The sequence below is a fragment of the Melanotaenia boesemani genome, chromosome 19 (assembly GCF_017639745.1).
Source record: "Melanotaenia boesemani isolate fMelBoe1 chromosome 19, fMelBoe1.pri, whole genome shotgun sequence".
Taxonomy (NCBI): Eukaryota; Metazoa; Chordata; class Actinopteri; order Atheriniformes; family Melanotaeniidae; genus Melanotaenia; species Melanotaenia boesemani.
The window spans coordinates 26,103,926-26,116,666 of record NC_055700.1 but is presented as its reverse complement, the minus strand read 5'-3'; the positions used below and the strand labels follow the sequence as shown (position 1 = coordinate 26,116,666).

Here is a 12,741-nt window from a genome sequence, read left to right as displayed (position 1 = left end):
TCAGTAAAATGAGATATCTAGAAATCATGCACATGAATCTTTCTTTCATAGCTCAGGTACTTCAGGTAAATGTGAGTTTCTACTGACTTCTTTCCCCCTCCTCTGTGTTGTATGTGGACGTCATGGTGAAAAGGGCTGAGCTCAACTCTGGTGTTTCTTAAAGCCCCAGTATTGAACTTTTCAGACTTCCAGACTGTGACACAAGCCAACGGCGGCTAATTCAGCATCCGTCTTTCATCTTGTCTCTTTGAGCTTTCTCCAGTCAATAAAAGTCAGCCCAACGTCAACTCTTATCCTGTCTTTTGTTCTGTCACTTTTCTCTTTCTTTCCTCACATTTTATTTTCTTGCGTGTTTGCTGAATCAGCCATGGTACGCGTTCAAAACGGCGTGTTGACGTCGGGTTGCTTTGCAGTGCCGTAAGGCGAAGAGGAACTGATGATTTCTCAGCTTCACCACACTGAAGGGCTACAACAGCCCCAGAAATGTACATAATACATGACAAGTGTGCCATCAAACAGGTGAAAAGCACAGGTTTTAAGGTTGGAAAGTTACGTAGTGTCACTTTAACAGCTTCTGCAAACCTGACCATTTCAGCTTTTTATGACCACATGGAAGCGGTGCTCAACATATGGAACCGCTGGGGACTCTTGTTTTTATTTTCCCTGTTGTTGCTGTTTCTTCTGACATTAGCTTTGGTGGAGAAAGAGCAAATACACTTTATCCTGTCTGTTATAAATTCAGTAGTTGTTAGCCCCAGTCAGAGCTTAAAGGGTTGAGTTGACTTTCAGCCAATCAGCTGTGAGGACTATGTTTGTCTTATTTCCACTGAAAAGGACCTAGAATCATTCAGAATCACAATACAATCAGTTTGAGGTGGAAATGTTTAATCTGGGGTTAAAACGGTCCAACTTTTCTCAAAAACTACATAAATAAATAAATAAATGAACTTCGATTGTAGTTCTACTGAGCAATATCAACAAATTTACTTTGAAGTGAGTTTTTCTACTATTGTCTACTATTATCTAAATGAATATTTAGGTGGAGAAAGACTGACAACACCCACACAGCCTTCACCTGCAGCCAAATCACTAAATCCTTATTTATCAGGATGCTTGTTTATAGAAAGCGGATGCACGGAGACTTTTAAAAAGCAATAGTGAGAAAACTGTTCAGGTCGGCCCAGCTGATGCAGTCCAGTGAAAATTAGAGGTAGTGTGAGGAGCTCCTGAGCTCCGTTCTTTCCTCCACATTGTTGGCAAACCACAGTTTGAATCTGAATACGGGTTTTGAAAAGCTACAAGAAACGTGGAGCATCCCACAATCATCATCCTGAATGGAGGTCAGACAGAAAATAAATGCCAGTTTTTGCAGAATCCATGTTCAGGAACCTGGTTTTAGAACCCAGGTGGTCCGGTTTTTAACCCTTCGTATACTTGAAATTTCTCATGCTGACCTCCTTCCTGCGGCCTCGGCTGCACAACGTCGTCGCAGCACTCTGCAAACCTCTTTGCCGCCCTCTTGATGAAGCGCACCTTCCCGCGGGCCTTGGACACCATGGCGTACTCGTGGGACTTGAGCTTGGTGTAGTAGTCGGAGAACTTGTTGTAGAGGATGGAGATGGGCATGCCGTTGAGGATGATGCCGAATGAGATGCAAGCGAAGGCGAAGACGCGGCCCAGGTTGGTCTCGGGGAACATGTCACCGTAGCCCACTGTGGAAATGCTCACCTGGGAGGGAACCAGGAAACAGCACATTTAAAGACGTCAGAGGGGAAACTTCATTTGTTGTTTGCATTAATGTTTGTCAACTCACAGTTGCCCACCACCACGCATGTGGCATGGAGGTGAAGTTCGTGCTGTAAACGTCGTACTCCACGCTGTACACCATGGCAGAAAACATGAAGATCCCCATGCCGATGAAGAGCAGCAGACAGCCCACCTGCAGAGACATTTTCAGTACTTTTTCTTTACTCCTCCATCTGAGTGAGGAATGAAAAGATGACTGAAAGCTCATGTTTGGCTGACCTGCTGGTAACACTGTCTCAGCGTGAAGCCGAAGGCTCTGAGGCCCGTCGAGTGACGAGCCAGCTTCAAGATCCGGAATATTCTCATCAAACGCATGATCCTCAGGACCTGACCCACCTACACAGAGAAGAACCAGAGAAGAAGAACCACTAAATGCAAAGAGACTGGTGGATTCTATTAAACTAATCCTCTTTTAGTTTTAAGGATATAAAAAAATAATCATATGGCCATAAAAGGAGATAAATACATTTTGTCTGGTGTATGTATGTGTTAACACAATGCCAGGGAGGAAAGACATCAGCAATGAGCTTAGAAAAACAACTGTTGCTGCTCATCAATCTGGTAGGAGTTATTAAACCATTTCCAAACAATGTGGAGACCATCAGTCTACAGACTGATCATTCAGAATTGGGGAAAAAATCAAGCTGCCAATCTTCTCAGGAGTTTAGAGGACTTCAGTCCCTCTGTCAGGCTCAGAGAAACTGCAAATAAAAACAAGAGCTACATCTCAGACTCACCTGGCCCCAAGTTCAGGACAGTACATTCAGAAAATGACTGAACAAAGGTTGCAGGAGAAAGCTGCTTTTCAAGGCAGCGCAGCTGCACATCAGCACGAACACCTCATACCAACTGTAAAACACGGTGGTGGAGGGCTGATGATCTGGATTTGGGACCTGGCCACTTTGCAGTTAATAAGCTGACCATGAACTCCTCACATGAGACTAGTAAACTGGTATAAACAGAGTCTAGATGTTGCACAGTCGGTCATGTCAACACCTTGGTTCTTTTCTTTTTCTTTTTCTTTTTCCTGCTGCGTTTGGGATCATTGTCCTGTTGTACAAGACAATCTCAACCAAGCTGTTGCAGTGATCCTGTCAAAGTCCAGACCTCAACCTGATTTAAATAACATACATGTTTAGGAGATTCCATGCAGTCGGACATGTTGTTTAACCATCATGAAAAAGGCTGATTTGGATGACGACAGATAATAACTTGGATTATATTTTAATTTAACTGGGCTTGTTTATTCTGTGTTTAGTGTATTCACATGTGGACCAAAATAGACCAAATTAAATTTAACCAGCCTGAATTAGACTGAATTAACTAAACCAGACTGAACTAAATTGGACTAAATTAATTTAGAATGGTCTAAGCTGAACTAAACTGGGTGGAATTTAACCAAACTGGACTGAATTAGACTGAACTGAAAAAAATTAAATCTCACTGAATTGGAGCAACGCTGTAAAGAAAAAAGGACCAAAATTTCTGCACAATCACGTAAGAGGCTGGAGAAAAGGATAAATTCCAGGTTGTAGTTTCTTTTTTCTGTGACTCTGCCCACGTCCTGCTTTCACCTTTCCAACACGAGCGACGGTCTCGATGTCCTCAGAGTGCTGGTGTGTGTCCTCGTCCTCGAAGAGCTCCAGGATCATCTGCAGGTAGTGCGGCAGGATGGCGATGAGATCGACGGTGTTCAGCACGCTGCGCCCGAAACACTTGATGTCAGGGGTGGAAATGAGACGCAGCAGGTACTCCACGGTGAAGAAGGTGATGCAGAACGTCTCCACGCTCTCTCCGTAGAATCTTCCGCTGGGTTGGCCTGACGGTGTCTGTAAACACACGATACACAGAAATCCTGTTTACCTGCTCAGCACAGTCGGCTGGGAACACGTCACACACACCTTGTACTGCATCTCCACTACTGTGTTGAGCGTCATGGCAACCAGGGACACCAGCACAAAGAAAGAGGAGGCCACACCCATCAGCTTGGCGGTGATTGAGGAGAACGGCTTCTCCATCAGGTTCCAGATTCTCCTGCGGGTCAACCCGAAGGCCATGTGATCGTACACCGCGTCGTTCTCCTCCATCTCCAGCTGGAGGTCACAGGTCAGACAACACAAACCACAGATATGTCATTATTACCCAAGAGAGACACAAAACTAACACGTTTAAACCGAACTAAAACAACTTAGTTTAAAAACAAGACAAGACAAACATGGATGCAGTGATGGAAACATCTGTCTGAGTCCAGAGAAATCTGATTTCCCCATCTGTCAAGACAGCAGCGTGATTTATAATGTAGGTCAGATAGACACGGGTCAGCCAAAAGATTACTGAGGAAGATCTGTGCTCAGGGAGTACTGGATATTTTACTCTATAGCACTTCAACACGTAAAAACAATGAGAAAATTCATCATGAGAATGTTTGAAAACTGTCTGGATGAATAAAAGAATGGTTAAAGCTGTGGATCCAATAACAGCCAATCTTTTAATCTTTTAAAGAGCCATCAGATAAACCTCAGGAGTCCAGAGATGAGATTAAACTTCTTTCTTTAACTGAAGAGTTTTTTTTTTGTGTGAAATATGAGAGATTTTTCTTCCTCTTTTATGACTTGCAAAGAGTCTTGCATCAGAGCTTGTAGTTATATCTTATCAGGAGAGGTTAGTTACTGATCAAAGGACAAAGATCACTGATTTATTTTACTACTAAAGAAGCCTTAAACATGTTAAGTTTCCCTCAGCAAGTTCTGGAGGTTGTCCTGCAAAAGGACTTTAAGATCAGGCTTCAAATTTCCTTTTTGATGGTTGATGACCCTCAGCCATCCCGTTAGCCTTGTAGCTGTGAGATGCATTAATTGTTTTCCAGCTGAGAAATTTAGGAAGGAAATGTGTTTTTCAATAAACATGGAGATGAATGAATTTCATCCACATCCACTGTATTTTAACTGAGATGTTTTTGTAATGTCAGTACTGTTAGATACAAGATTAGCTTTAGATTAAAAAAAAAAAAAAAAAAAATGCCTGTTATTTTCCATTTCACTGCAAGAAAGCTGTAAAAGTTTGGGAAAAAAAAATCACAAAATTGCCTTTTAGCCCCTCCCTCACTGACCTCTGTGGTGACCTTTTGGAACAAATTGGCATCCTTGTGTAATTCTATCAATAAACCACAGACATTGAAATCCTTGTGTAATGCAATGCTGTTTTGTAAACTCGTATAAATATGATATTACTCCTCATAAATTTTTTTTCTCTTCTTCTTTCTCAGTAGACAACTCTGGCTTAGAGTTATGATGCTTGTTGACACCTCTTTCCTTCCTCTCCTCCCCCAGCCAGTCTAGAAAGATGGCCTTTTATCCCTTATTTTATTTTATATTAAAAGGTCATTTTTCCTCTCCACTGTTTCTTTGTGCAGCTCAGGATGGAGGATTTTATCAGAGATGATTTTGTACCAGCTACTGGTTTTCTAAGGTAGGTTATCCTTTTTTATTAATTAGTTCATATAAATTTTATGGTTTAGTTTTTAATGAGGAAATGACGGATGTCAGCCCCAACATTTCCCTACTACAGTACCTGAGTAATTGTACTTCGTAATCTGTATAAATTAAGATGTAAAAGAACCTAGCCAGCAAATTTATCTCATAAATATACATACTTTTTTCTTTTTTGCATCAAGATCACTCGACAGAACAAATCAGGAAACTGTCAAAAAGATTTTAGGCTACAGATGAACAGCTGTGATATTCCATGTTGATAAATACTGTAGATTACATTACTAGAAAACTAATAACGGGGAGACGCAATATTCACTGTGTATTTACTCAGGAGGAATAAATACTTTGCTAAATGTTACACATCAGTACTGAAGTCAGTGTTTGTTACTTCTGTTTGTTTTCCTGTTGTTTGGAAGATGCTTTCTTATTTACTTACTTTTTTGTTGTATTGTGATAATCTTTCAAATAAAAAGTAAGTAAAGCCAGCAGGACTCCCACCTCAGCCACCAGCTGCTTCTGTATCTTCAGCTGCTCGTTCAGCTCATCCTGCCTCTCTTCGAAGGAGATGCGGCAGCAGCGTTGGCTGTATTTGATTCTGACGCCCCAGTAGTGGATCTCCTCCAGGAAGTTGTGGGGACACAACTCATCTTTAATGCACAGCACTCCAGTTCTGACGGAGAGGATTACAGGATTATTCCAAGAGCTCATAACAAAGACTGAAGCATAGCTCTCTTTGTTTCATCTCATGTGTTTGACCTGTAGAAGTTAAAGATGTTGTGGAAGATTTTTGGGTCTCGGTCAAAGAAGAATTCGTTACTGTGAACGACGTAGTCGTCACACAGGTCCAGCTTCCTGCTGTGGTCCGTGTACGTGGCCAACCGACCAATCCGAGTCTTTGGGTACTGGACAGCTAACCTGTAGGGCAGGAGGTACACCTGGAGGAAACAAATGTTCTGTTTAAGTGTTTCTAGTGGATTAAACATTTAGAAAACATTGAGAACTGTCCACTGGTGTCCCCAAACTACAATTCCAAACAAGTTATGACGCTGTGTAAAATGTAAACAGAAGTAATGCTTAGCAAATCTCATCAACCCATATTTTGTTCCTGTGAGAACATAAACAACATGTCAGATGTTAAAGCTGAGACTTTTTATCATTTCATGGAAAGTATGAGTTTATTTAGAAATTGATGACAACACACATGTTGCATCATCACCATGCTGCTGTGATGGATGCAGGATGTGGTTCAGCATCGTCTTGCTGAAATCTGCAAGGTCTTCCCTGAAAGAGACGTTGTCTGTATGGGAGCAGATGTTGCTCTAAAACCTCCATGTACTTTTCAGCATTGATGGAGCTTCACAGATGTGGAAGCTGCCCAAGCCATAGGCACTAATGCAGCCCCATCCCATCAGAGATGCAGCTTTTCACCTGTCCACTGATAACAAGCTGGATGCTCCCTCTCCTCTTTAGTCTGCAGGACACGCCGTCCATGCTTTCAAAAATGATTTCATATTTCGACTTTTCTTTTGATCATTTTAAATGAGCTCTGGTCCAGAGAAGATGGCAGCATTTCTGGATCCTGTTCACACAAGGCTTCTTCTTTGCATGATAGAGCTTTAACCAATATTTGTGGATTTCAGGGTGAACTGTGTTCACAGACAGTGGTTTCTAGAAGTCTTCCTGAGTCCATGCAGTGGTTTCCAGTAGAGACTGACTATTTTTAATGCAGCGCTGCATCTGCATCTGTACAGAGATTCCTCCGGATATCTGAATCTTTTGATATTATACACTGTAGATTGTGGGATGTTCAAAATCTTCACAACTTTATGTTAAGGAACATTTTCCTGAAATTATTCCACAATTTGTAGACAGTTTGTCTCAGATTGGTAAACCTCTGTCCATCTTTACATCTGAGAGACTCTGCCTCTCTGAAATGCTCCTTTTATACTCTGTCATGTTTATGAAATGTTTCCAATTAACCTGATTAGTTATCAAATGACTCTCGGGTTGTTTTTATTGGTTGCAGTTACGTTTTCAGCCTTTTGTTGCTCCTGCTCCAACCTTTAACAGACGTGTTTCTGCCATCAGAATCAAAATGATCATATTTTCCATCAAATGATCAAATGTCTGTTTCAGCATCTGATATGTTGTTTATGCTCTACTGGGAACAAAATATGGGCTGATGAGATTTGCAGATCAATGAGTTATATTTTTATTTACATTTTACACAGCATCTCAACTTTTTGGAAATTGAGGTTATGAATGTAACTTAGGTGTATAACTTAAAGCAGAGGATCTACCGTTCCTCCAACGTTGATGTTGAGGGTTAAGTGTTTGGTTGGAGAGCGTAGCACACGCGAGGGCGACACCGGCAGCCGATCATCCACCTCCTCACGCTCATACTCAGCATAAAGATCATAGATGTCTCTGCTCAGGTCCTTCACAGGAAAATATCTGGGATCAGTTTCAGCTTTTAAACAATGTGAATGACACAGTATGAAGTAAAATATGTTTTCAGGATTTAATATTTTAGTTTCTATTTGCAGTCAGTACACCTGGATCTAATGTGATGTATGGCAGAAAAAATGTCTTGCAGCCAGAGAATCATTCAGTTGTCAATGCTGGACGGGACAAAAACCAACAAAAAACAAACAACCGCCCCCAAAACACACCCTATTCATATGGGATGTGACGGTGGAGTGACCACGGTAGAGATTGTTATTGTTAGAATCATTTAGACTATTTCACTTGTTTTTGTGTGTGTTTTTATGTCAGGTATTTTTTTTAAATATATGGTTTTGTAAAACTGTTCCTACTCAAATTAGATGCTCATTCATTTATAATTTAGTCTGGTTGTATCCTCCACAACTCATCACCTGTGTTATTTTCTCATCAAATCTTTTTTCTTTCCAAAAAATAAATAAGAGTTGATTCAGTTACTGAGTAAAAACTAATTTCCCATTTTAATAATTAACTTTTTTAAAATTATACATAATTGTATATAATAAAATTATATATATCCTGCAGCTTCCACGTGACCCTGAAATGGACTAAGAGGTACAGAAAAAACTGGATGAATAAATGAATGAATTTACATAAGCAAATGCAGATTCTTGACAATTTCCCAATTCTCTCCCATTTTTTAGTTTTTCTTAAGGGAAAACTATGTGCAAGTCAAATTATCAAAAATGGAAACATATGAACCTCAACTGGATTAAGTCCTATTTTTTAAGGTTGTGTTTCCTTTTTGTTCAAGTAAACTACATCAGACTTTGCAGAAGCTTGTGCTCTTCATGTCGAATTTAAACAAAAACAACAGTGTAGTGATGAAATACCTGAAGTTCCAATGAAAAATCAGAGTGTTGATACCTGCATGGAGTTCCATGGTTTAACAAAAGTGTTGACCAGGTCCAGGTGTTGATCAGCTTCTTGGACCTTTTCGGTCTGGCTGCCGGGTTTGTAGCTGGAGAACAAACTCCTGCTGCGAGCTCTGAGGTGGGTCAACATGGTCGCTGCTCAGTGTCTGCAGTCTATTCAGCTGGACATGCCTGCATCGCCGACACCATCCGTCTCACATTCAGAGAATTCATCCTCATGCATACCGTGAGAAGTAAAAACCCACAGAGTGATGAGGTAGGATGTGATTCTCGTCATCTGATGCTGCTGACTGAGATGATCTGGGTGCTTAAAGTTTTAAGTACCGTTATCCTCTTCAGTCTGACTCTTTACATCCCTCCTTTATCTCCTCCCGACTCCAACATCTCTATTACAAAGCTGCTAAATTGTGTTTACAGTGACATGTTGACACCAATGGGTTTTTTGCAAGCTTTGTAGATTTTAAACACTTAGATGGATTATCAGCTGGACGTTAAACTGTAAAATTTTTGCAGATATGCATGTCGAATTAAACCCGCTGACCTTGCAGTTTCAACCCTCTCAGGTCGTCAGATTAAATTTAATATTTTTACCTGCACGTTGTCACGTTGCTGGATGAGAAAGATTTAGTGTGTGTTGCCAGGTTACAGTAACATCAGCACCAACATCCGTTAAGATGCAACTAAACTTGTCGCAGATACATCACATAGGAACAGAAGCTTTTCCTTAATGTACAGAGACCCGTCCCATCTGACATCATGGTCTTAATCCAAGTGTGTGAGACATGTTCCCATGATGACTCAAGCAGTCAGAGAAGTGGAGATTAATCCTTGCTGCAGCTAAACAGGGATAATGAAAAGATAGAGCTCAACTCATTCTCAATAAAACAGCTCATTAACTCTCCCACGGTCTTGACCTGCTTCTTTGACTTGGCAAATGAATCGTCTTCTGTCCGTCCTCAAGCCGTCCGAACCCAGCTGAGACATGATGGACAATTTCCTGCAGACATTAAACAGCTGGATGCAGAAGGGAGGAAAACCTTCATGGAAAAATGACTTGACATATCAATTCATCTCACAAGCTACCACATAACAGATATTTGGCTTGAACCTCTGCTACATGAATAAAACTAAAGACTTTTTTCATCACCAGTTTTAAATTTAAGTAATTGAGGCTTTATCTAAAATAAGAGCTCCCAGCTACATATAAATGAAATGCTGTAAGCAACACATGAAATCACATGAAGGCAGATCGATGGCTTACATCTGACCTCGATGACGGCAAATGTCATCTACATGAATTTAAATCCTTGTGACCCCAGTTAGAAGCTTGTGGGTTTGGACGTGAGAGTAGGCCTGTTTTCATTAATCCCTTATACACAGTAGCCACTTCATCAAGCCCACCTAGCTAGGTCTAGGTCGGACCCCCTTTTTCTTCAGAACTGCCTTAATTCTTGGTGTCAGATTGAACAAGGTGTAGGAAACCTTCCTCTCAGGTTTTGCTCCATATTGACATGACAGCATCACACAGTTGCTGCAGGTTTGTCGGCTGCATCCATGATGAGAATCTCAAGTTCCACCACATCCCAAAGCTGCTCTGCTGGACTGAGATCTGGTGACTGTGGAGGCCGTTGGAGTCCAGTGAACTCATTGTTATGTTCTAGAAAGCAGGTGGAGATGATCTGAGCTTTGTGACATGGTGCATTATCCTGCTGGAAGTAGCATCAGAAGATGCTCCACTGTGGTCATAAAGGGATGGACATGGTCAGTAAAAATACTCAGGTAGGCTGTGGTGGTTAATCCACGTTGGTACTAAGGGGGTCAAAGAGGGCCAAGAAATTACACCACCAGCAGCCTGAAGCACTGATAAGGCAGGATGGATCCATGTTTTTATGATGTTTCCACCAGATTTTGAGCCTACCGTCTGAATGTGGAGCTGAAACGGAGACTCATCAGACCAGCAACGTTTCTCCATCTTGTCCAGTGTTGGTGAGTGTGTGGGAATTGTGTTTTTCCTGTTCTTAGCTGACAGGAGGCACCCGGTGTGTCTTCTGCTGCTGTAGCCCATCTGCGTCAAGGCTGGACGTGTTGTGTTCAGAGATGCTGTTCTGCAGACCTTGGTTGGCTTATTTGCACTTTGTTGTCTTTCCATCATCCCGAGGAGTCAGTGCCTCACCAGCCATGAACCCCACCGCATGTCACTGATCTCCATCAGCATTCTTTGTTCAGCTGCTGGGGGGGGGGGGGGGGGGGGGGGAGTGCTCTTTTTCTGCAGCTCCTCTTTTCCACCATCCACTTGTCAGCGCTTCCTATGTTCCTCAGGACTTTCTACATAGCCAGGCTATGCCAGCTTCGCTTGAATTGGCCTCAGGTAGATGCAGCTGAAACGTGTTAGAACAGCTTGAGCCTTAATTTAGATACGGTGTTAGTTCAAGTGAAGCTTTCCCGATACAGCCTGGCTTTCTTTAGAGACGTCCGTGGAAAACCCCCCCAGATCTGGCCATACTGGTTACTTTCATACTGCAACTTGTAAATGTGAAGCGCTATTTCTGAGGACGTGTACAGAGAACGCTTCAAATAAAAACTAAATGAGGCAGAGCAGAGATCCCAGTGTAATTAAAACAAGCCTTTCAGTTGCGGTGAGGCCTGATCCACAGTTGAAGGTCCAGTTCATCAAACATGTTTTTTTTTTTTTTTTTGGTAGTTTAAGTACAGGCAAGTCAGCTGTAAGATCATACAAAAATCCTCTTCACGGACAGAGACTTCACTGTGGTTTTACACATCTGTGTGGGTAACAGTCCTTTTTTCTGTCAAGTACCAGGTAGTAGTCAGAAAAGTAGCTGCACAGTAATATCAAGTATTCATCAAGTATAAATTATTCTAAAACCACAAGCATACAATGATCACATCTGGAACAAACCAGAGAGGACAACGTACTGTGAACAACACTAGATTAAGTTTTAATTTCAAAGTGATTTTGTGAATCAAGTTTCTTCACAGATACAGAGCTTTTAAACTTTAATAGTGTCCCTTCCCTCACTGTAAAGGGCTATAAAAAGTTCACAGCAACAGCACACAAACATACAAAATAGTTTTTACCAAATTCAGTTGTTTCTCCTCTTTTTAAATACATCTGAGCTCTGGTGAGACCCCCGGCCATAGCAAAAAAAGATCAGTTTCAAGTCAATGTATACAATCTTATTTACACAAGGAACATTGATCAAAGTGCATCGAAGAGTCCTGATTGACAGTCATGTCTGAGGGATGAATATTTACACTGTTTACAAATGCTGTAAGCATTAATAATAAGCAATAATAGCAATAATAATAATAATAATAATAATAATAATGGTTGAGAAAACGGCCTGTAAGAAAGCACTCAGGAGAAAGTGCCGTCAACATTTAACAGAAAACTTATATTTAGCTTTCAAAACAAGAGCATACATAAATATTCACATCTGAACCTGTTAAGTTTAAGGAAGTAAAGAATGAGTTAAAGCCTCGGCTCTCGCCGCCCATCAGCCCTCACACAGTCCTCAGTGCTTCAGAGTTGGGTCCTGAGAACTCAGTTTGACTAGAGACAGCACATTCCCTGGTTTTACTGTCCAGTCTGAACACAAAGCCTCAAAAAGGGCCAATTGGAGTGAGAAATTCATCTGAGGAAAACATCTGTCGCTCAAAAATAATGAGAAAAAGAAGAAAATAAATCCTGAATACTTTGGCTGCCGAGTGGAAAATTGTTGACAATTCGTTGAATCACAAATAACATTTCTTCTTCACCACTGATTATGACATAATGCACTTCAGAAGGCATGTGGTTGCACTGTAAGGGCTGCTGCTGCTACGGACAACCGTTGGCATGGTAATGAGGAGGCGCCACAACGCTACAGGCAGCCATGGGGGGATGAGACGAAAGCTTCGACAGGATCAGGATAAATCGTCATCTGTGCTCACTATGGAAATCTGCAGACAGCAGGAGAAGGAGGTTTCAGATTAGTCTGATTCTAAGACATGAAGAGCGAAATGACACGATGGCGAGGAAAACAGAGCGTCTGTAACGCTGCTCACAC

At 41.4% G+C, this 12,741-nt stretch overlaps 2 protein-coding genes across 5 annotated transcripts in view; both read right to left on the bottom strand.

The window, feature by feature from the left end:
* Positions 1 to 1,395: 1,395 nt before the first annotated feature.
* Positions 1,396 to 8,804, bottom strand: kcnv2a (potassium channel, subfamily V, member 2a). Its single transcript, XM_041970722.1, has 9 exons — positions 8,667 to 8,804; positions 7,598 to 7,735; positions 6,054 to 6,232; positions 5,796 to 5,967; positions 3,708 to 3,899; positions 3,381 to 3,635; positions 2,026 to 2,142; positions 1,814 to 1,939; positions 1,396 to 1,728 (listed from the first exon to the last, which is right to left on the bottom strand). The coding sequence occupies exons 1-9, from the start codon at positions 8,802 to 8,804 to the stop codon at positions 1,396 to 1,398; spliced, it is 1,650 nt and encodes a 549-aa protein (XP_041826656.1).
* A 2,804-nt stretch (positions 8,805 to 11,608) lies between these two features.
* vldlr (very low density lipoprotein receptor) overlaps positions 11,609 to 12,741 on the bottom strand; it is a 55,162-nt gene continuing 54,029 nt past the window's right edge. For all 4 annotated transcript variants that reach the window (XM_041970384.1, XM_041970385.1, XM_041970386.1 and 1 more), the window contains one exon: positions 11,609 to 12,634. In XM_041970384.1, the coding sequence (XP_041826318.1) occupies positions 12,599 to 12,634 (36 nt within the window). In that variant the 3' untranslated portion in view covers positions 11,609 to 12,598. The remainder of the gene's footprint in view (positions 12,635 to 12,741) is intronic.